General features: G+C 39.5%; 1 protein-coding gene across 3 annotated transcripts in view; it reads right to left on the bottom strand.

Moving 5' to 3' along the window:
• Positions 1-445: 445 nt before the first annotated feature.
• The window catches only part of ENTPD4 (ectonucleoside triphosphate diphosphohydrolase 4), a 32,754-nt gene continuing 10,467 nt past the window's right edge, over positions 446-22,732 (bottom strand). Inside the window, exons 5-13 of one of the 3 annotated variants that reach the window (XM_019714750.2) lie at positions 21,974-22,124; positions 21,238-21,341; positions 16,018-16,077; positions 15,590-15,744; positions 13,777-13,943; positions 10,812-11,136; positions 7,031-7,116; positions 5,955-6,116; positions 446-4,499 (exon numbers count right to left, since the gene is read on the bottom strand). In XM_019714750.2, coding sequence (XP_019570309.1) covers positions 4,271-4,499; positions 5,955-6,116; positions 7,031-7,116; positions 10,812-11,136; positions 13,777-13,943; positions 15,590-15,744; positions 16,018-16,077; positions 21,238-21,341; positions 21,974-22,124 — 1,439 coding nt within the window. In that variant the 3' untranslated portion in view covers positions 446-4,270. Of the gene's footprint in view, positions 4,500-4,593; positions 4,727-5,954; positions 6,117-7,030; positions 7,117-10,811; positions 11,137-13,776; positions 13,944-15,589; positions 15,745-16,017; positions 16,078-21,237; positions 21,342-21,973; positions 22,125-22,732 lie in introns of those variants that run through there. The other 2 variants (XM_019714760.2, XM_074338226.1) reach the window with 2 other exon arrangements.

Here is a 22,732-nt window from a genome sequence, read left to right as displayed (position 1 = left end):
GCTCCTCCAGAAAAACCTCTATTTATCTATTCTCAAACAGGTGAAAAAGAGCTCTCACTTCTAAGAGTTATCAGTAACATTAAAAATGAGCTTCATATTTCTCGGAAATAAGCCAATGGCTGTAGGGTTAGGTTGAATTGCCAAATGGTGTAATATGAAGTCAGCATTTGTTTTTACTATTTATAAGAGGAATTACGTAAATTGGTTAATTTCATTTTTTTCCTTCTCTGTACATACAGTTAATAGGTACTTTAAAATCACCTTACAAACACTTGTCTTGGTATGGCTTTCACTGTTGGTGAATGGCTCATGTTACAATCCTTAGTAACTATTTGTCCTTGTGGGATGTGGTTTCTGTACCACAGGACGTCCGGGCCCCCCTCCCCCGCAGCGTGTACAGCAGGGCTTCACATATGTACATCAAATACAGCAAATGCACAGAGTACACAGTCAGACAATTTATTTTACTGAATTTGATTCAAGTTCAACTAAGCATCGTAACAGGTAACAAGATTCAAACATCAGAGGAAAAGCTATTTAAACCACAAGAAAGCAACTCACACAAGTCTATGGGCTACCAATGAACTTTCATTTTGATTCTCAACACCTACGGGGTTGCCAAGTATGGGACGTGACAAGACACCACCACATCCCCCAAAGATAATGACTCTCACCTTGAACGGAAAACATCATTTAAATAAAACACATTTAAAGACACTCCCTTAAGTTTCTGTTAATTCCTAACTGTAAAATATAATCTTAGTAACAGAACACAGAATTCTCCTTGGTTGAAAATCATTATCATGAAAAAACAAAACACCGAAATAGAAACAAATAATTTACTCGTAGGTAGCTTTGCTGCATTACCACGCAAAATCCTAAAGGTGATAAAAAAAAAAAAAAGCTTGGAAAACACATTTCCCTTTTTGAGTTTCTTGCTAAGCAATGCCATGCTTCTTACAAGCAAAACCGTTCTGTGTAGGCCTGAGTTTCAAGTGTACGTATCTGTTCATCTAGAGCTTGCCAACCGAAGCGCACAGGTCTGGACAACCAGTGGTGCACTAGTGACCTTCGCAGCTGCCAGGGTGGCCAGGCTGAGCCACTGGCAGCCTCTTCAGTTTACCTCCAGGCTGGGGACCGCTGCCAAATGCCAGCAGTTTAGGGTGAAAATGTGCAAAAACCACTGGGACAAAACAGTGTTTGTCCTTTCACTGTGATTTCCTTAAAGGGATTGTAAAATCTCTGAGAACATCCTCTGAGGTTAAAAAAGGAGCAGCTCATAATATGACGATGGGGCAGACGCGCTGCCTGTAGGTGTGCTTCTGCCAAGGTGACATGTAGAACGTCCTTCTCTGACAAGGCTTTCCGCAAGTGCCCACCAGTCCAATTTGTTTTGCTTTCTATTACGAGTACTCAGAGTTTACGGCCTTCTTGGCCAGCCCGTAAGTGACATTAATTCTCCTGAATGAAGCTCTCGCCCAGCTTGCCTCGCCCCAGCTCCCCTGCACCACTGAAAGCACCTGTGGTACAGGGCGGTGAAAAAACCATGTGAGATTGGCTTGTGACTGCAGATGTCTCACCACAAGGTTTAGCAGTGAGCTCTCCTGAAGAGCACTTTTTAAATTCGGGGGCAGGGGGGCATATTTCCTGGTTTATTAGAAAATTGATCTTGAAAGTAACCTAGAGGAAAGGTTAAGTGAAATTCTGGGGCACAAATTATAAGATTGAAGTTTTGTCACCTCTCTTGCCCATCTTTTCGTGCCCACGAGTGGTAACTACCTCTCTAAATTAAAAGGATGCTACCGTATATCCTTTCTTGCATGAGACTGTCCTTTCTTACATTTTCTGTAAAGGGACATTTAGTAAGTATTTCAGGCTCTACAGGACACATGGTCTCTGTTGCATATTCCTTTTTTTTTTGTCTTTACCCTTTAAAAATTGAAACACCATTCTAAGGGTCTTCTAGATTTTCCCTGTGGGCAACAGTCTGCCAAGCCCTGCTCCAGGGAGTCCTTTGGCAGGAGCACATGGGCACCGAACTGTGCAAAGTCCAAGGCTGTTTGGTGCCTTGAAACCCTAATTTGGGGATTTCTTTTGGAGAGTGAGGTGTCCTTGCAGAGGGATCTGAATGCCAGGTATAAAGCAGAACAACTCGGTCTCTACGCTGCACGAATGGCAAAGAGCTGGACCACTAAAAGTGGCTATTTACGGAAGAAAGTCTTAATTAAGGCCTATTTAAATCTGTGCCTATGCTGGCTTGATTTTAAGGGCAAAATCACATACCTAGGCATTTGAAAATTTTCATTCTACAAGTTAGGGCCTTACTATTGAAAAGCTAAAGTATAAACTTACTTTCGCTTGACCACTAAAGCTAGCCACAGTCTACAGGGCGAACACATCTAAGAATTCAAGAAGCACGCCAGCTGCCTGTACTTTCGGGGTATCTATGACACAGCATATTTATGGCTGGGTCTTGATATGGAACAGTGTTTACCAGGGAGCAAGGATTTAATATCTGGAGACCAGCATTTCAGAAGCTGGCTCTTTCACAGGGACATGTAGTCCCATCCCCTCTGAAACAAGACTCTCTCCACAGGAGATACAGCTCCTCCAACTTTCTGGGTATCTGAGAGGCAAATACTCTACCAATAATTTTTTCATTGTTAGAATATTCACTTTAAAGAGCTGAGAATAAGAGAATTTTCACTTGTTTCATAAATAAATTTGTAATCTTTTAAGTCAACATACAGTATGCCATGGCTTTAAGTAATTAATAAACAAGATAAAAATCCAACTTTTTTCCCCTAAGTTAAATAATGGCTTCAGAATCTGAATTCTTTTTCTAATCAATGATTTTTTAAAAAGAAGCTGATGGTTCTCAAAATATAATTTGCTTCCAGCTAGATGAATTTAGCTGTTCTGGAGTTAAGAAGCAGCGTGCACACACACACACACACACACACACACACACACACACACACACATAAGGAACTTTACCTAAAAAAGCTATGTATGAGAATTCCCAATGGTTCCAAATTAAATGAATAGGGGAAAGACAACTAATCTCGCATATGCCAATCCAGTTGTCCTTTTCAGATTGTTATTTAAAATGTCAAACTTGTTTTCTTCACAGTGTAGGTTTATTTCTTGTATTAAATTCAGACCCTTTTCTTAGTGTGGATTTACAGTGGCGTTGCCAACACAGCCTCAACCACAGCAGTGATAAAGAGTACTTGTCAAGCTAAGGATGGGGTCTCTGAAATAAAACTGCTGCGACCATTTTTAATTAAGAGGGGGAATACCAACTTGAAGAGGGAAGAAAGCTGGAGCACAACTAAACAAGCAAAGATGTACCACTGAGAAATACTAAAGCACCTGTCAGTTGGCACCAACTCGAGTTCTAGTAACACTGAAACCAGTGAAACTTTATGAATTTTCCAACTCATTCAAAAACATGGTGTTCTAAGGCCCCTGAAAGATGGGATAAAGAAAGTAATCACCTGTGGTAAGGAAAAGATGATGGTAATGGGGGAGTTTTCTAAGTAAAATTAAATTAAACAGTATTTTCTGATATGTGTGTTTTTAAAAGAAAGAGCACTGTATTCCTTCATTCTTTCATTAGCATTTTACACACACACACACACACACACACACACAGCACTCTAGTCATTATTTCACATTTTTCAGGTCTCTTCACTATCAGTTTTAAAAACAGTTATTTCCTGGTGACTATTTTTATTTATTTTGGATATAAACGGTTTTGATTTTTTAAATCTGCAGAGAAGACATAGTGACAGATCTGAACAATAAATAAAAACTAAACACCACCCTCTTTATGGTAGAGCTTTCAAGACAGAGGAAAAAAAATAATTACAGTCAGCAAGTTTTTTGGTTCTGTGAAAAGTATCCCTCTTCCTTCCTAGCTCCATTGAGAGACGACATCTTTGCCATTTCCCTCTAATATCAAAGTGCGTTTGTTTAAAATTAAACATACCTTAAAGAAAAACCAAAAATGTTAGGAATTTTTGGCAGATACCCTATGCAGCAAAAATGAAGTGATTTTCCCTCCTTCCTATTCCTCAATTTAAAGCTATACAAACAGGCTAAATGCAATACTTCCAGGACAACAGAGTTTACAAATAATGGATTTTGTTTTTGTTCCAAAGAACAAAAAGGGAAAGGAAACATAAAACCAAATGGGAATAAAGAGGAGAAACCCTGAGGTGAAAATGGCTTTTCCTTTAGAAAGTTCCTGGGCTCTGACTCCAGTTCACAAAGTGCCCGCAATTGTCTGGGCTGGAAATCCCTCCTCCAGCCAGAGGGTGGCGGCCGAGCCGCTGCGGAGTGTCCGCCTGTGGATGCGCCGCAGCCGCAGCAGGTAGAGCAGGATGGACAGCAGGACCACCAGGAAGCAGCCGGAAAACAGGTAGTGATTATAGACGAAGGAGAAGCCCCGCCAGTGGGTGTGACTGGCCCGGAAGGTCTCTTGCTGGATATCTCTGTCCACGTGGAAACAAAAATAAACAACCCTAATGAGAGGTAACAGAGAACTAACCTGGCAAGGAATGTGACAGAAGGGAGCACAGGAATGGGCTGTGGGGCCCCGGGTCAGGGCTCAGCTCCACAGACAAAAACTGTAACCTCCTCTTTGAGACTCAGTTTCTTACCTCTAAGATGTAGGATAATATGGCCTAACAGAGGGCAGTTGTAAGTACCGTGTATCCCCCTAAAACAAGACCGGGTCTTATATTAACTTTTGCTCCAAAAGATGCATTAAGGCATATTCTTAGGGGATTTCTTATTTTTTCATGTACAACAATCTGCATTTATTCAAATACAGTCATGTCATCTTCTTCCGAAACATTGTCATAACGTATTAAATGTGTCCATCTGGCTGACGATCTTACCTGGGGCTTATTTTTGGTGTAGGTCTTATTTTTGGGGAAACACGGTATTAAAGAGATAAGGTGTAAAAGTGTCTTCACAAGTCTGTAGCAGTTACCACCATTATAATTTGGGTAACAAAAATCAGAGACATTAAGATTTTTGTGCGGGTTTTGCTAATACACATAAGCTGACGTGGAATCCAACCATGTCTGTGATCAGTAATACCCACTACTCACAAATTTTGCAGTTAATCCAGCTACATGTATTGCAGAAGACACTCAATTAAATGAATCGTGGGAGGTGGGGGTGGGGAGGCAGGCAGAAAAAGCTAAGACCTCATTTATCAGTGAACCAGAGTTCTTATGTAGGGGTCAACTGACAGCTGGGTCTGTGAACTCGAATGGAGAAAACGTAGTCTTTATGTTACTAATCTCTGACTATAATGCAGTATTTCCATTGCATATGAGTGTGGATAACAAACTACTATAGTATCAGCAGGACTTGTGACTTTGCTCCTAGTGAAACTCACAGATCTTTTATGTCACACTGTGGTGTTTTGCAGGTGCCTCAAAATATCAGTGACACACATCACTACATTGAAGTTACAGAAGGTACTAGTTCTGCTGCCAGACCTTGTTGTTTCATGTGTGAATAAAGAACATAGATTACTGTATCACAGATTTGTTTTCTGTAATGTTTTGATAAATAGATTTCAATACAGTGGTTTCCTCAGTAGCCTATGTATTAATGTTATGCATTAAAAACAATATTTCAAGAAGGGGTCCAAGGCCATAAAAGTTAAGAACTCTGAAATAAATCCTGTGCAGGGGTTAGGGAACAGAGAGTTGAGAATAATCAAACCCTCTGTGCTGCATATGATGGGATGGGTAGGATGGGAAGGGAGGCAGTACTGGGGAAAAAAGAGCAAAGTCAAACTTCACTGACTACAATTCTGCCCACGGCCAGTGCTAACAGTGCCCCAGACACCCACAAACCATAGCTGCCATCACGCATCATAATTGCCAAAAAGAATCTTCTGATTCTCGTTACCAAATTCAGGGCCATACCTTAAGGGTAGAAAGCGGGTCCTGTAAAGGATTGCACCAAGGGTCCATTGAACCTCCTTGTCATAAACTTGCAAGGCTGTCTTTAAATTTTTATAGCTGACAGGAAATGAAAAGCCGCTGTGAAACACCTCGAACATCCAGGCAGATTTGAAGCACTGATACCTGTAAACACCAAGCACAAACAGAAGTGGGGCTGATCACTTGTCAAAATGAACTGTACACAGAGACGGCATTCCCTTCTGTCGCCAGCGTGGGTGCACAGGCTTCCCAAGGCCAGTGCTCTGAGCAGCCAAACCAACTGTATGCATTGCAGGTTGATGTACTTGGTTTATGCCCCTTGTCCCACAACATAATACAGTCCGCCTGTCAACATCAATCAGCTCATGGCAACTTGGTCTCCATAGGATTTACAATATTGCCAAGACAGATTATTTTTTTCTTCAGGCATTCCATCTTTGATTCATTCAGTAAATACTGATCAAGTTCCAACTGCTTGGGGCCTCAGTTTCTTTATTATAAAATGAGAAGAGAGGAAGGTCCTTTTCAGCTCTGATATTCTATGATTCTAAATATTTATCAGAGGCTTACTTTTGGCAAAGCAGTGGGCTAAGCAAGTTATGAGATATAATAAATAAGATAGTCAATGCACTTAAATGACTTATAATGAAAGAATTTTTAAAAAGCAACAAATAACTATAAACAAAGCAGAATATGATAAACACCACTTGAGAGACATATGAGTGCTCTGGAGACTCAGAGAGAAGGATAGAGTCTGGCTAAGTGGGCAGAGGAAGACTTGAAAGGGACAGCCTCTGATCTGACTCTGTCATCTGGGTAGGATACCAATAAGCAAAAAAAGAACAGGGGAATTCCAGGTGGAAGGAACAGCAAAACTGAGCAAAAATACGTCTTGAGCAAGATGTGTTTGGGCATAAGTATTGTTGTCCTGTTTGAAAGGAGCCCAGTGATTGATGAGGACAAAAAGGCTGGCACGGCCAGGGTGTGGTGAGCCAGGGCGCCAATACTGTATGCACAGTTTCTTAAAAATGCCCTGGACTTGGCCGTCCACTACTTACTTTAGCCTGTGGAGGTCAGCGTGAGAGGCATACAGTCCTCGGTCAAAGCGCTCCCGTAAGACTGACCACTTTGTTGCACAGTAATCCTGAAAGAAATTTCACCCAAAAGAAATCATTAGTAAAGTTTCATTAAACATTTTAAAAAGGGTTTTATCGAAACCATCAACAAAACAAAGAGGCAACCAACTGAATGTAGAAGATATTTGCAAACAACACCTTCGATTAGGGGCTAATATGCAAAATATATAAAGAACTGACACAACTCAACAACAAAAAGACAAACAATCCAATTAAAAATTGGGCAGAGGACCTGAACAGACACTTCTCCCAAGGAGACATACAAACTGCCAATAGATATATATAAAGATGCTCAACTTCACTAGCTATTAGGGAAATGCAAATCAAAACCACAATAAGCTATCACCTCACCCCAGTCAGAATGGCTATCATCAACAAGACAAATAATAACAAGTGTTGGAGAGGCTGTGGAGAAAAAGGGAACCCTCATACACTGTTGGTGGGAATGTAAATTGGTGCAGCCGCTTTGGAAAGCAGTGTGGAGGTTCCTCAAAAAATTAAGAATAGAATTACTATATGACCCAGCAACCCTCCTCCTGGGTACCTACCCAAAATAACCTGAAAACATTTATCTGTAAAGACGTACCATGTTTCCCCGAAAATAATACCCAGCCAGCCAATCAGCTCTAATGCGTCTTTTGGAGCAAAAATTAATATAATACCTGGTATTTTATGTTATATTATATCACATTATATTATATATGTTACATTATGTTGTTATGCTATGTTATGTTATACCTGGTCTTATAGTAAAATAAGACCTGGTATTATATTACATCATATCATATCATATCATATCATATCATATCATACCTGGTCTTATTTTACTATAAGGTAAACTTTATAGTAAAATAAGACCGGGTCTTATATTAATTTTTGCTCCAAAAGGCGCATTAGAGCTGATTGTCTGGCTAGGTCTTATTTCAGGGGAAACACGATATGTACTCCGATGTTCACTGCAGCATTATTTACGGTGGTCAAGACATGGAAACAACCAAAATGTCCTTCAATAGATGATTGGATAAAGAAGGTGTGGTATACATACACAATGGAATACTATTCTGCCATAAGAAAAGATGAAATAGGGGCAGCCAGAAGGCTCAGTTGATTATAGTGCTAGCTCTGAACTACAGGGTTGCCGGTTTGATTCCCACATGGGCCTGTGAGCTGCGCCCTCCACAACTAGATTGAAGACAATGAACTGCTGCTGAGCTGCCGGAGAGGGGGGCTAGATGGCTCAGCTGGTTAGAGTGCAGGCTCTCAACAACAGGGTTGCTAGTTCAATTCCCGCATGGGATGGTGGGCTGCGCCCCCTGCAACTAAACACTGAAAACGGCGACTGGACTTGGAGGTGAGCTGCGCCCTCCACAACTAGACTGAAGGACAATGACTTGGAGCTGATGGGCCCTGGAGAAACATGCTGTCCTCAATATTCCCCGATAAAATTTGAAAGGAAGAAAAGAAAGAAAAGAAAAGAAAAGAAAAGAAAAGAAAAGAAAAGAAAAGAAAAGAAAAGAAAAGAAAAGAAAAGAAAAGAAAAGAGGAAAAGAAAAGAAAAGAAAAGAAAGGAGAAGGAGGGAGAGAGAGAGAGAGAGAGAGAGAGAGGAAGAAGATCTGCACATTTAAAAAAAAAAAGATGAACTACAAAGATGAAATACTGCCATTTGCGACAACATGGATGGATCTTGAGATTACTATGCTAAGCAAAATATGTCAGACAGAACAAGTTGAAAACAATATGACTTCATATGTGGAATATAAAACTGAAAGCAACAAAGGAACAAGACAAACAAATGAAGAAACAAAAACTCATAGACACAGACAATAGTTTAGTGGTTACCAGAGTGTCCAGGGGGAAAGGGATATTGGAGGAGGGTAGAGGGGATCAAATATATGGTGACAGAAGGAGAACTGACTCTGAGTGGTGAGCATACAATGTGATATATAGATGACATATTACAGAATTGTACACTTGAAACCTATGTAATTTTACTAACCATTGTCACCCCCATAAATTTAATTAAAAAAAGTGTTTACCAAATTCATATGCATAACAATACCCTTCCAATTAGGAAACACAAGCTTAACTTATGTGTGTGTAGCAAGAAGACCAGACATACACTCAGTGAATACTTGGATTAGCAAAGACAGTGCTTGTTGTCTTAAAATTCAGCCAAAGTTATTGTTAAGAGAATTTCACTGCCCACAACAAATCTCTTCAGAACTGCTTAGTTTCTCCCTCCGTGCCTGCATGTGACAGGCATAAACTTTAGGAAAAGTGAAGGGTACTTTAGCTAGTTCAGACTGAGCATCTATGTCTGTAGTTACACAGTACGAAGTTCTGGGAACACAAACGATGACAAATGGCTCTGTCTTTAAGAGAAGGGAAAGACGTGCCATCTCTTCTTGAAGTTATTTGTAACAATATTAATAACTAACATTAACTGAGCACTGTGTAAATACCTTTTCTAAATATAGCACTTTAACACTTAAAACGACGCTTCAACAAGGCTACTATTCTAACATCTATTTAAAGGATGAAGAAACTGAGGCTGAGAGAGGCAGTTTGCAACAAGGCACACAGAGAACAGCACTCATCCTGGGGTCAAAGGGTAAGGACAGGCATTTCAGGAAGAGGAAACACCATGAATGAAGATGAGGTGGGAAGTAGCACAGACAGGAGGGAAATGAATAGATGTCTGATACAATTACAGTATAAAGTTTTCGGTGGGGAGAGGAGGCTACAGGGTGGAGAGGACATGCTAAGGGATTTGAAATTCATCCTGGAAGCAAAGGGGAACTGCTCTAGATTTTAAATGGGAGAGCAGATGACTACACTTGTGTTTAGACAGAACGCTCTGGGAGCGGCTGGAAGATGAATGATGGAGGAGGACCAGATGCAAAGATCAACTGGGACGCTTCTGCAATTGACGGAGGCCTGGACTAAGACAACAAGAGTACATCGGAAAGCAGGGAGGGGTTTGAGACATATCTATGACATCACACAATGTGCCGGATAGTTGATTATATGGGGGTGTCCAGCAAGGGATGAACGAGTGACAGGGTGAAGTGTGTCACTCCTGGGTTTCGGGGAAAGGGACTGGATGGTTAGTGGTGCTGTTAACTGACACAACATAATAGGAACAGAGGGGGAAGAAGATGGTGGGTGTTTGGAGTTGTGACATCTAGCAGGCACCAAGCAGGGGGCAGGACTGCAGCCTCTTCTTGAGAGGCAGCAGCAATCCATGAGCACGGATGAGACCCTCCAAGAACTTGAAGGTCAGAACACCAGGAGCGGAAGTCTGGGCTCACCAAGGTTTAAGGTCATGAAGCGGGGAACCCTGAGAGAGCCTAAGAAACTGTCAGAAAGGCAGGGAGAACAAGAGATTAGGAGTCCTGGAGAACTGTCAGAGAGCAATTCTGACAGTAATATAAAATAATCTGGAAGCCACTGATGACCAGAGTAGTTTATGGAGTGGTAGGCAGAAGTCAGCTCACAGTGGACTTTTTACTTCCGCTTTGCCTATTTCTCTCACCCAACCAAGGGAAAAGGATTCGCAACATGGTGCATGAGAACCTTCCATCCTCCACCTTTTCCTTCTCTTGACCCGGTCCTCCAAATGTGAAAAGAGGACACGACCTGCCACTGTCTGCACCAGTCTCTCAAAAGCACACAGGAGACGATGGTTTCTTTGATGGTTACCTTTGCAGCTTTAGTAAACGCAGCAGCATTGTAGTCTCCCCCCATTCGCAACACATCCTCAGTGCAGTAGTAGAATTCAGAAAAGCCATAGAATTCGCTGTTCTGGAAGTGAATCGGGGGCTGGTAGACGCCATTGAGGGAAGTCTGCGTCTCGTTCGTTTTGTTCATGAAAGGCTGGAGAGTCTCTCGACACAGGTCAAAGTCTCCCGTTCCCCGCAGGTAGATGGTCTGTCCGTTTTGCTGGATTTCATCTTTAATGTCCAGGGGTAGGCAGGGATCCAGGTAAGGAGTATCAGGAACCAGACCAGTCTGCTTCCCCAGGAGCCTACGGGACAAAGGAAAACTTTATCATGAGACCGACATAAAACTGCGTTCTGAGGAAGTGGCTACAAGTCAGTGCCTCTCAAAACGTGTTCCGTGGAACACGATCCCCGCTAGGTGTTCTGTGGGAATACAGAAGGGCTCCCGGATAATTAAGTTAGGAAAAGACACACTCGAGCCACTCTTGGAGATTCATGATACACACTTTCATACAACAGGCACCTTAACAGAGCCCAGTGAAACAACTCCCGGGGCGAGCAAGCCGAAGCTTTGCGTCCCCTGTACACAGCCTGGTGTCCCGGCCGCTCACTGCTCATGGTCAGTGAGCTCCCCTCAGTCTCCTGTTGACGGCAGGGAAACGCCCACCAACTGTGCTATTCCCAGCCCCATCTCTGCCACAAGTGCTTGTGATTTTAATCATATATAGATGAAATGTGGCTGTGAAAAGAAGTAAATGGTCCTGTGAAAATGAGATTGATGCCTTCGGAAAATATGATAAAGACAAGGTGCCAGAAAACTGCTATCAAATTAGGTGTTAGCAAGATTTAAAAAGAACTGAGAAAAATTAGTAAAAATCTAGGCAAATTTGGAATCAAATTGCTTCACAAATGTCTTTAAGTCCTTGTTATTCTTTAAAGAAAGCCCAAAGGACACCAACATGAGTGGGAGCAGTATGTGCCAGAGGAAATGATGAGCATGGCCTAAAAAAAACACACTTTAGTCCAGAGCAAAAGGTTGGCAATTAAATGCATAAGTTAAAACAAAATGCTTGAGGTTTGATTCTGTTTTTATGATTCTCTGTTTTAACTGATTTTTTAAAAAAATGAATCCACTACTGATCCCAACTGCTGCAGATAACAGTGTTTCTACTGTATTACAGGTTTGGAGAAGTCCCATAGGAAAATCTTAACTTTGCTCACTAAAATGTACTATGCTGAGTATTTCCCAATGAAATTTTCGCGCACGAAGGTCTGTCATCCAGCTATGTATGCTCAATGTGAGGTAACTGAGGAACAGGAATGAGCCCCGAACACTGGAGTTAGGTTTAGTGTTTGATACCAAGAATCCCACGGGCCTGAAAAGTATTTAACTATTAAGAGAGTGCCTGAATTCAGTATTTAATCACTAACAGTAAGTTAAGTTTTTACTTGCCACTCAACTGACAAGTTGTTTATTTGTAAGATCAGGACAACTCAAAATGCACTTGAATGTAATAAACAGGTCTTTGCCACTATTAAAAATGTTTAATTAATTAAAAAAAATCAATCATCACTACCAATGGCAAAAAAATAAATATGCATTTCAAGGCTCAATTCATGACATATGTAAAAAGTGATGACTAACATTTATAATTATTATACAAGTCCAAGACTAGTCAAATGTATACTTTATGCCACTGTTTTTAGTTGCTTCCCCCTACATTTTATTAAGAAGTACCACCAATTGTTCATTATATAAGCTTTTTGACAGTAAAACCAATTAGCAAAAATTAGAGATGCAGAAGGTGTTTTTCCAAAATTCTGATTCAAATATCATTTACAAAATATTTCTATTTTAAGACTATTGTAAAAAAATAATTATACTAAAATGTGCTATATAATACACTACTTTAAAAAAGAAACTATGGGACTACCAATCACTTAACTAACACTATTCAATTAATGTCTGGAGCAGACAAAAAACTAAGTTTTTATTCACATATATGAATTCTTATTCACATATAGTTCTTATTCACGTATATGAATTTCTGGAAATGTGATACCAAATGGCTCTGACTTGGTCTTCTTAAGTTTAGGTCTCCACAGCTTTGAGATGAAATTGATCAAAGAAATATATTAGTATTTATCCCTGTGAATTAGGATTTTTCTCCCCTCAAAATTATTTCATCAAAACACACAAAGTAAAACAGTAATTAATAGGATATTTTATATAACTCTAGATTTCAGGTATTTTTATTCATGCAAATGGCTTTTCTGTTTTTATGGACTAATTTCAAATAAATAATTATTATATACTTCAACTTATAAAGTAAATTTAAACTGATATAGTGTTGCTTTTATTTGTTTTATATATTTTCTATACTAGAATTCTTCATAAATGCATTTTTAAAAGTTTCACTGCTGTAAGTGTTTAAAAACCACTAACTTTGACTTAGTCTAGATCATTTCTTTCTCTTGAATAACTTCCTTCACTATGGTCTTATCCAGTAAATAACGGAACAGGCTGGTTTTCCAGAACATCATGTAGTTGAATTTTATCAATAATGACAATCTGATCATCACTTACTGCGCAGGCTCTAGGACATCTGCTGTGGCCCACGTGCTGAGTTTCCCAAGGACTCTGCAATCTGGAATGCATTAAGCAGGGCTGAAAACTACTGTAATGTCCTCATAGTGACATTTCTAATCCCTCAGGGGAGGTGGGTCTGAGAGAGAGACAGCCTCCTTTGGACCTGGTGGGATATAGGGCCCAAGGCATGACCTGGTGTCCTCTCACTTCTCCCAGCTCAGCTGGCAGGGAAATAAAAAGCTAACAGTGCTGACATGCTTCTGCTGACTGAGGTCTCCCTGCTTTGCTGGATATGTTTTCTATGAGGAGAGGCCTGGGTTTGAAAGTGACTGCCAAGCAGTGGAAGGTGCTTTACCTGTTCTTTTGAACTGTGTTGGCAAATATCTTGTCTTCATATCGCTGTCGAGCAGCATTGCCACCAAACCCAAGAAACGTGGCCACGTAGACTCGGTACACGTGCTCAGTCTGGTGAACATCACATCCCAGGTTAAATTCAGCTAGCAAGTTCTTCGCTACTTCTTCCTGAAGACATAAGGATAACAAACTTTAATATTTTAAGCAATATAAAAACAATTACCTTCTGTAAAAAGAAGGATCTAAAAAGATTCTCATCTAAATGGAGCAAAAAGTTCTGCTTCTGCATTTTCTTCTAAGGGTCCTATGACAATTCTGACTTAAGGAATTTCAGCTGTGCTGCCCATTTGTGGTATTGCTACAACTTTCTGAAAAAGGAAGTCAGCAATATTTAGTTCATAGCCTCTGATCGAGTAAATCTATTTATGGAATCCGATGCTTTGGAAATAGTCCTAAGTATTGAAAAGTCTCTATATACAAAGATGTCCTTTGCAATTCTGGGACAGAATAAGCTGGATGTCATCTAAACATACAACTCCTAGGAAGGTTTTTTAATAAATTATGGTAACCAATAGTTTATGGAGGAACATGTGTATGTGCTGTCCAAGGACATAAAATTGCATAAACACTAAGATCATAACAACCATATTTTTAAAAACTCTAAATAGGACAAAAAATGAAAAGAAATACACGAAAATGCTAACAATGATTTTTTGGGATGATGCATTAATGGAAATTTTTAATCTTGATTTTTCAGTATGTTTTCCAAACTTGCTTTGTATCTATTTTTTAATTTCTCTTGAAGGGAAAAACATGACTTTTTACAAAAAGTGTAATACTTTCTGGAAGCATGTCTAAATGGGAAGTAGGAAACAGAGATTATAATATTTGAATTTACAAGGCGTTTTTCTAAGGAGCTTACTTGATGTATCAATAACATGTACTGAGTGACCACTAGGTACCTGGCAATGCATTAGATATATGCACTATCTCATTTAAGCCTCAGAGTAACACTATGTTATAGGCACCTGCATTCACATTTATAGATGAAGAAACCAGCTCAGAAAGGTTAATGGACATGCACAAGGTCACAAAGCTAGTGAGGACGCAATGACGACGCATGCAGCCTAGGCTTGTCCAGCACCAGTCTTTTTTATCCACTACAATATGCTGGGGGAAAGTGTAGGAAACTAGGCTTTGGTATTAATTTAGAGGAATGGAAAGAGTAATAAAGACATGTAGCAATTCAGGAATACATCTGGAAACCCTTGTGGGGCTCTCCACACAAGGCCACCAGCCTACTTAATCAAACTACAGGCAGTGACTGAGAACACTGAAGGTTTGGAGGCAAGGCAGAGTAAACCATAAGTTCAGAAACGTGAAAGCAGTAGATATAAACCTCAGCTTTTCGAGAAAAGTCAAGCAATGTCTGAGGCATTAAAAAAATAGTATTATCCCCAATTGTAACTTCAGAAATCTGATGTGATTCTGTTAAGTTTTACAATACCTGTTGAGAAAAGAAGTGGTTGAGGAGACCATATAAACAAAAACTCAAGCATGTGGTTGACATATATACCAAAGAAAAACACTACGTAAGTTCAGAAAACAAACCAGCTGACTTCAATGAACAAACACAAACGGCTTAGGGGAGGACTGCCTTGGTTTCCTCCCGTCTCCTTTCTCCTTGGTTGAGAAGGTGGGACCTCAGGAAGCACAGTAAAGATGTATTCAGACTCAGAAAACAAAACAAAAATGGATGGAAATATGTTAAATGAAACCAAATCAAAAAGAAGGAAATTTGTACAGATAATAACCTGCTGTGAGGAGGCAAAGCTTACAGTTTTGGGGACTTCGTATGCTATCTGGGTCGACACGCCTCCCATGTCGAGAATACCGGCAGTTCTTTTACGGAGAATGGCTTCGCTGCTTTCACTGCCAGGAATGTTAACTTCCACAACTGCCTCATCATCTGGAAAGAGCGAGAAACATCCATGGGAACAGAACAAAACCAGAGAACTGGGATCTTTTGAAGAGTCATCTTATTTTCATGGCACGTTTCATGCATTTCTAGGCCTATTCCTCCCAATTAAAATCAAGATAATTGTGTGAAATTACAGCTTCTCTCATTACTACACACTCAGCTGTGCCACAAAACTTCGCTCCTTCCTTTTTCGTCCTTTAGATTAAATAGAGAAAGCCATCATTTCCAGTTAGCCATATTAGTTGGAAACGTGATACTCACCATCCTCAATATGTTCAAATCGTCCAAGGACAAAATTAATGCCGATCCAAGCATACACACCTACAGACATTGCACAGGGTGAAGATAAGAAAAATAGAGTTTTAAAATATTTTGTATAACTCTTTATCAGTGCAGTCAGTGCAAACATTTCATTTATTTTATTCCCTAAAAACCTGTAAAAACATCCTGAAATAAGACATTTCTACTAATGTAGTCTATCTTTTCCTAGAGTTTTCCCAAGAATTCTAAACTTTAAAATTTACAGTTTCAGTTCACTTACATAGGTTGAAAATATTTCCTAGATGCTAGTTTTCCTTAGAAATTTACAGGTTGTTTTGAAATCTGGAGTTTTTACTTTTTATGAAGTTAAACCTATCAATTGCAAGATTTTAAAAACAAGTTAACTTTGACTTTCATTTCTTTTATCTCCCACTTTCATTCAGTTGCCACATCTGATTGTCTTTTTACAGTATTTCCTACATTCAATCTTTACCCATTTTCATTACCACCTTGATTTAAGCTGTTACTACAGAGACCAAATCAATCTTCCCGCCCCTACTCTTCCACTCCAACCCACTCTATTTTCTTCTATTGGACTGACCTACAGAATGAAGTCCAAACTCCACAGCCTGACAATTCCAGACCCAACATTTTTTACTGAATAAATTTGACATGTAACATTCTGTAAGTATGGTGTACAATATGTCACTTTGATACATTTATATACTGTAATATGATTGTCCTTACAGTGATATTTATCACCTTACATAATCATAATACGACATTATTGTCCATATTCACTATTAAACAGTTGAATTTCTAAAATCTGCTGTAAGTGGACCCGCACAGTTCAAAGGTCAACTATACTGTGTATTACATTTCTATGGCTTATTTGCTACTCATTACAACTTTGTACCCTTAAACACCATCAGTCTTAGTCCCCCCCCAATCTTTTAGCAACCACCATTTTATTGTTTTTTAGGGGGTTGACTTTTTCAGATTCCACAAGTAAGTGATATTATATAGTACTTGTGTTTCTCTAATGACTTATCTAGCTTAGCATAATGTGCTCAAGGTCCATCCATGTTGTTGCAAATGTCAGGATATCCTCCTTTCTCATGGCTGAATAATATTCCACTGTGTATATGTATCACATCTTTTTTTATCCATTCATCATTCATTGGTATTTGGGTTGTTTCCCTATCTTGGCTATTGTGAATAATGCTGTGATAAACATAAGTGTGCATATATTATATCATATCAAAGCCCTGTTTTCATTTCCTTTGTGTATATACCTAGAAGTGAAATTTCTGGGTCATATGGCAGACCCAGCCTAAATTTTTTGAGGACCCTTCATATTTTCCATAGTGATCAGACCAATTTACATTCCCACTAACAATGCATAAGGGTTTCCTTATCATCACATCCTCACCAGCATCGGTTCTCTCATCTTGATGACAGCCATCCTAACAGGTATGAGGTGATAACTCATTGTGGTTTTAAGTTGCATTTCCCTGATGATTAGTGATACAGAGCATCTTTTCATGTGCCTGTTGGCCATTTTGATGTCCTCTTTGGGAAATGTCTGTTTAGTTCTTCTGCCCATTTTCCAATCTGATTTTTTTGTTATTTAGTTGTATGAGTTCTTCATACATTTTAGATATTAACTTCTAATCCAATAAATAGTTTGCAAAACTTTTCTCTCATTCTGTAGGTTTCCTTTGCTGTGCAGAAACTTTTGGGTTTGATATTATCCCATTTGTTGATTTTTGCTTTTTCCGTTTGGTGTCATGTCCCCAAAATCATTGCCATGACAAATATCAATGAGCTTTACCCCTACGTTTTCTTCTAGGAATTTTGTGGTATCAGGTCTTATGTTTAATCTTTGATCCACTTTGAGTTAACTTTTGTGAGTGGTATGAGACAGGGATCCATTTTCATTTTTCTGCATGTGTTTCTCCAGTTTTCCCAGCACCACTTGTTGAAAAGACTATTCTTTCCCCCATTGAATGTCCTTGGCTCCTTTGTTGAGTATTAGCTGACTGAATACGCAAGGATTTAATTCTGTGCTCTCTATTCTGTTCTTTTTTGCAGACAGCAAATTATCTTCATTTGCCTATAAAGGTTCCACCCTTTTACTCTTCCCCTTTTATATTTTTGATGTCACCAAATATCTCTTTTTATGTGGTGATTTTGTTACCAAGTTGTAGTAGCTACAGTTATTTTTAATGCTCTCTTTGAACCATTATGCTATAATTGTTTAACATAGTACTCTAAAAAAGTTGCAGTTTTCTAATTCTATTTATCACCTTAACCAGAGCTTTGTGTATTTCTGTCATTTCATTTCAGCTTGAAGAGCTCCTTTCGACATTTCTAGTAAGGCAGGTCTAGTGGCTGGTGAACTCCCTCAACTTTTGTTTGTCTGGTAAAGCCTTCATTTCTCCTTCACATCTGAAGGATAACTTTGCTGGACAGAGTAATAATCTTGACTGGCAATTTTTCTCTCTCAATACTTTGAATATGTCATTCCACTCTTTCCTGGCCTGTAAAGTTTCTCCTGAGAAATCTGCTGACAGCCTCATGGGGGTTCCTTTGTAGATTGCTGTCTTTTTTTCCCCAGCTGCCTTTAAAATTCTTTCTTTATCATTGACTTTCGACAGTTTTAATATAATGTATCTTGGCGGTCTTTTTGTGTTGAGATAATAAGGTGTTCTACTAGCTTTGTAGACTTGTATATTCAGTTCTTTCACCAAGTTGGGAAATTCTCAGCTATTATTTACTTAAATATGCTCTCTGCTCCTTTCTCCTTCTCTTCTTCTGGAATACCCATTAATCTTATGTTGTCTCTTCCAATGGATCTATAGTTCTTGTAGAGTTTCACCTTTTAAAAATCTTAGTTCTCTCTTCTCTTCCACCTGAAACATTTCTATATTACTATCCTCGAGCTTGCTTATTCTCTTTGTTTACTTCCAATGCTTTCTAATGCATTATTCATCTCATTTATTGAATTCTTCAGCTCCAGAATTTGTGTAGTTCTTTTTTAGAATTTCAGTCTCTTTGGTAAAGCACTCCGTCTATTCATCAATTTTATTCCTGAGATCCTAACATTGCCTTTCTGGGTTTTCTTGTAGCTCAATGAATTTCTTCCTAACAGTTTTTTTTTTTTTTAATTCTTTATCAGTTAGATCACAATAGTCTTTGTCTTCAGGTTCAGTTGCTAGAAAACTTTCGTTTTCTTTTTGTGATACCATATTACCGTGATATTTCATAGTGTTTGATGAAAAGTGCTTTTGCTGCCGCACTTCAAGTACTGAATATCTTTCTTATTGAGGAAAGGCTTGGTTTACTTTGATTCTAGCAATTTAACATGTTGGTAATTAGGAGACTTCCCATTGTCTTCCAGAAGGTGGTGTTATAGCACAAGTTTTTCGTTTCTTTTACCAGAGCTGAGTAAGGTTGGGAGCATGTGCATAAAAACTGGTGGAGGGAAAAAAAGGGTGGTTGCAGAGTTGGGGGTGGTATGTGCTTAGTACGTGGTGGTTTGGGTGTGCCCACAGACCAGTGGGGGGATCTTCCAGTGGGGGGGTGTCCCAGAGGTCTGTGGGTGGTCCTTTTGCTGGAATCCTAGGGCAGACAGCAGGTTACACATTCCTTCAGTTCTCTTCGCCTTCTTTCCTTTCCTCCCCACCTCCCACACCCAGTCACTGTGATTTTTTCTCGGAGAGAGAAACAGGTCCCTCCAGCTGCAGCATGCATGGACAGGTAGACGCCTACTTATCACCTTCACCCTCCACTCCTCTGCCAGAATGTTTGTACCAGTCCGCTGCCACCCCTGCCACTGTTGCCTCTCCTGCCACTCACCTAGGTCCGCAACCTCCTCTAAGATCCAATCCACCTACCTTTGGGTACATACATGAATGGATCACTTAGGTGTACCGGTGTGCTGTGCAGATGTGCTTATTTTTTTGTTCTGCAAGTCTGATTAGTTATAAAATCGAAGGGGAGAGAAAAAAGGGATGACTCATGCCGCCATGATGATGATGTCACCAAGACCTGTCCAACTTTTACTACCGTGTTTCCCCGAAAATAACACCTACTCTGAAAAAAAGCCCCAGTTAAGATCTCAGCCAGATGGACGCATTTAGTACGTTATGACGATGTTCCAGAAGAAGATGACATGACTGCATTTGAATAAATGTAGATTGTTGTACATGAAAAAATAAGACATCCCTGAAAATAAGCCCTAAAGGAGCAAAAATTAATATAAGACCCAGTCTTATTTTTGGGGAAACATGGTATTACCAACAGAATTCAAATGGGCTATAATCCAGTCAAGCTAAAATATTTTTGTTCCTCTGTCTGTAGCGCTGCTTTTCCAACCTGTGTTGACTCAAGCCATGGTTTTCTGTCTGGAATGCGCTTCCTATCCCTCTCTGAGCCCTATCATACCATGCTCTGCATGCTGTATTTATAGCTACCTCGTTAGGCGTAGTTCAAATGTCATTTTATTCATGATGCCCTTAGCTAGTAAACAAAATGGCTCCCTCTTTCAAATTCCCATGATACTTTTTCCTTATCTTCCTACAGTCCCTAAAATTCTACCTCATATAGCAGTAGACTGCGAACCCCCCTTGTCTGTAAATAGCACAAAAGCAATTATCTGAATTTCACACAATTTTGTATTCTCTACAGTGCTTTTCACAGAGGAGGTATTTGCTAAAATGATAGATGATTTTGAAATAAGTGCTTTTTGGTCTCTATTTCTAGCAAGGTATTCCCCAAATAATTTCATTGACCTGTCATTTCATTCTCAATGGAATCATTTCTTTGAAGTTTTCTCAGTGTATCAAAGTCAAGAATAATTTCCCCTTTCTAGTTAGTAAATTAGTAGAAGGCTCCATTCAATAACTCAGTAATTATCATAATTCCAGAAAGGTGTATAGCCTAGACAAGGAACAGAAAACTTTTCTATCAAAGTGAGTCCAACATTTGTTTCCTAAGTGTGGTGAAGACAAACTAAGTTATTTTTTTAATGGCTTAATGTTTGGATAATAAAGACCAGCCATGTAAGAAGCTAATTTTGCCATTTAAAAATTATAATATTTCAAGGCTATGGTTTTCCGAATTGTAAGCTATTAAGAGTAATTTAATAAAGTATACACAGAGGAAAATGGAGACGATTTAAAGAAATAGTTTCAAGTTGAAGACCCAGATACCAACCTTCTTGTTTCCCTGAAATTACTTCTGCATGAGAATCAGAAAACAGGAAGTCAAAGCGCAAGGGGATATCAGTCAGAAGATCTTCCAGGATGGCTTTCTGCTGGCTGTAAGACAATCCAAAAATTTACATTATCAAAATATTACACCCTGAATTTTTGTTTTTTAAAAAAGGATAAAAAACCACTAAGGTCTGGTTTATGCTCTATGGAAACAGTACATTTTAAAATCAAAGCAATTCATTGAAAAGGTTATTTATTTTAGGAAAGAATTTTCAAGAGTTGTGGGAATGTGATTCCTAGATTTAAAACCACAAATGCACATAATCCTTAAACTAATAAAATAGAAAATCAGTTTTTAAAATAACTTTATAATTTACTATTTATACTCATACATATATTAAAAGATATTTGGTGAGTTCTGGCTGAGGGAACATTTCTGGTACTATTTTATATTTGAAGAAAGAATTTTTAAGGTCTTCCTTTTGATGATGATCAGAAGAGGAGGAGGACAAGGGACAGGAGGGGGAAGAGGAGGAAAATAAAATACCACCAGCACCACCACCTCCACCACCACCATCACCACCATCACCACCACCACCTCCACCACCACCATCACCACCATCACCACCAGCACCACCACCTCCACCACCACCAACACCACCATCACCATCACCACCACCACCACCACCACCACCACCACCACCACAGGCCTGGCCTGCCCTTGTGCAGAGGATTACCTTTCAGGAAGGATTCTCATTCCAGCTGTGCAAAGAATGTAGAGAGGGGTCTCTTTGTGTTTTGCCCGTGGTACATGCTCTGCAGCAAAGTTCAAGAGTGGAGAAATGTAATCACTGACTTTCTCTGGAGAGGTAGCAAATTCTGAAATGCCTACAGAAAAAGGACACTTCTGTTAACAAGCAGCTATTTTACCTCATAAGTTATGCTTTTTCAATGTGGCTAATTTGAAAGAAATTCAAGCTACACACCTTAGTCTCCTAGTATTTTCCTATCCCTCTGGCAATTCCTTCCACAGTTTCTCTTCCTCAATGATAGTGGTACTGAATATTCAGTCCTATGCTCTCTTCTCACTCATCAAAAAAAAAAAAAAAAAAATCACAGACCTGACTGAGTATCTACATATGTCAGACATTTGGGATTGATGGCACATGAGCTCATCCCTGCCCTCAAGAAAAGTGCTATTTTCCTCAGGCAAGCTCAGTCACTCCCATGGCCACCATCATCATCTATGTCTCGAATCTCCAACTCTTATCAGTACCACCCAGATCTCTTCTCCAACCTACAGATCTGTATGTGGTAATTGTCCACTGGACAAGGCCATGTGTTTGTCCTCACAGCACCCCTCCAACTCAACCTACAGAAATCTGAACTCAACATCTACTACAAACCTGCTCTTACTGCTTGTTACCTACCTCAGTGACCACCATCACTGGCCATCTAGTAGCCCAGAATTCTGAATAAAATTATTCTCCCTTACC

The sequence above is a fragment of the Rhinolophus sinicus genome, linkage group LG07, assembly GCF_036562045.2.
Source record: "Rhinolophus sinicus isolate RSC01 linkage group LG07, ASM3656204v1, whole genome shotgun sequence".
NCBI classification, from domain to species: domain Eukaryota; kingdom Metazoa; phylum Chordata; class Mammalia; order Chiroptera; family Rhinolophidae; genus Rhinolophus; species Rhinolophus sinicus.
This window is presented reverse-complemented; position numbering and strand designations above follow the sequence as displayed.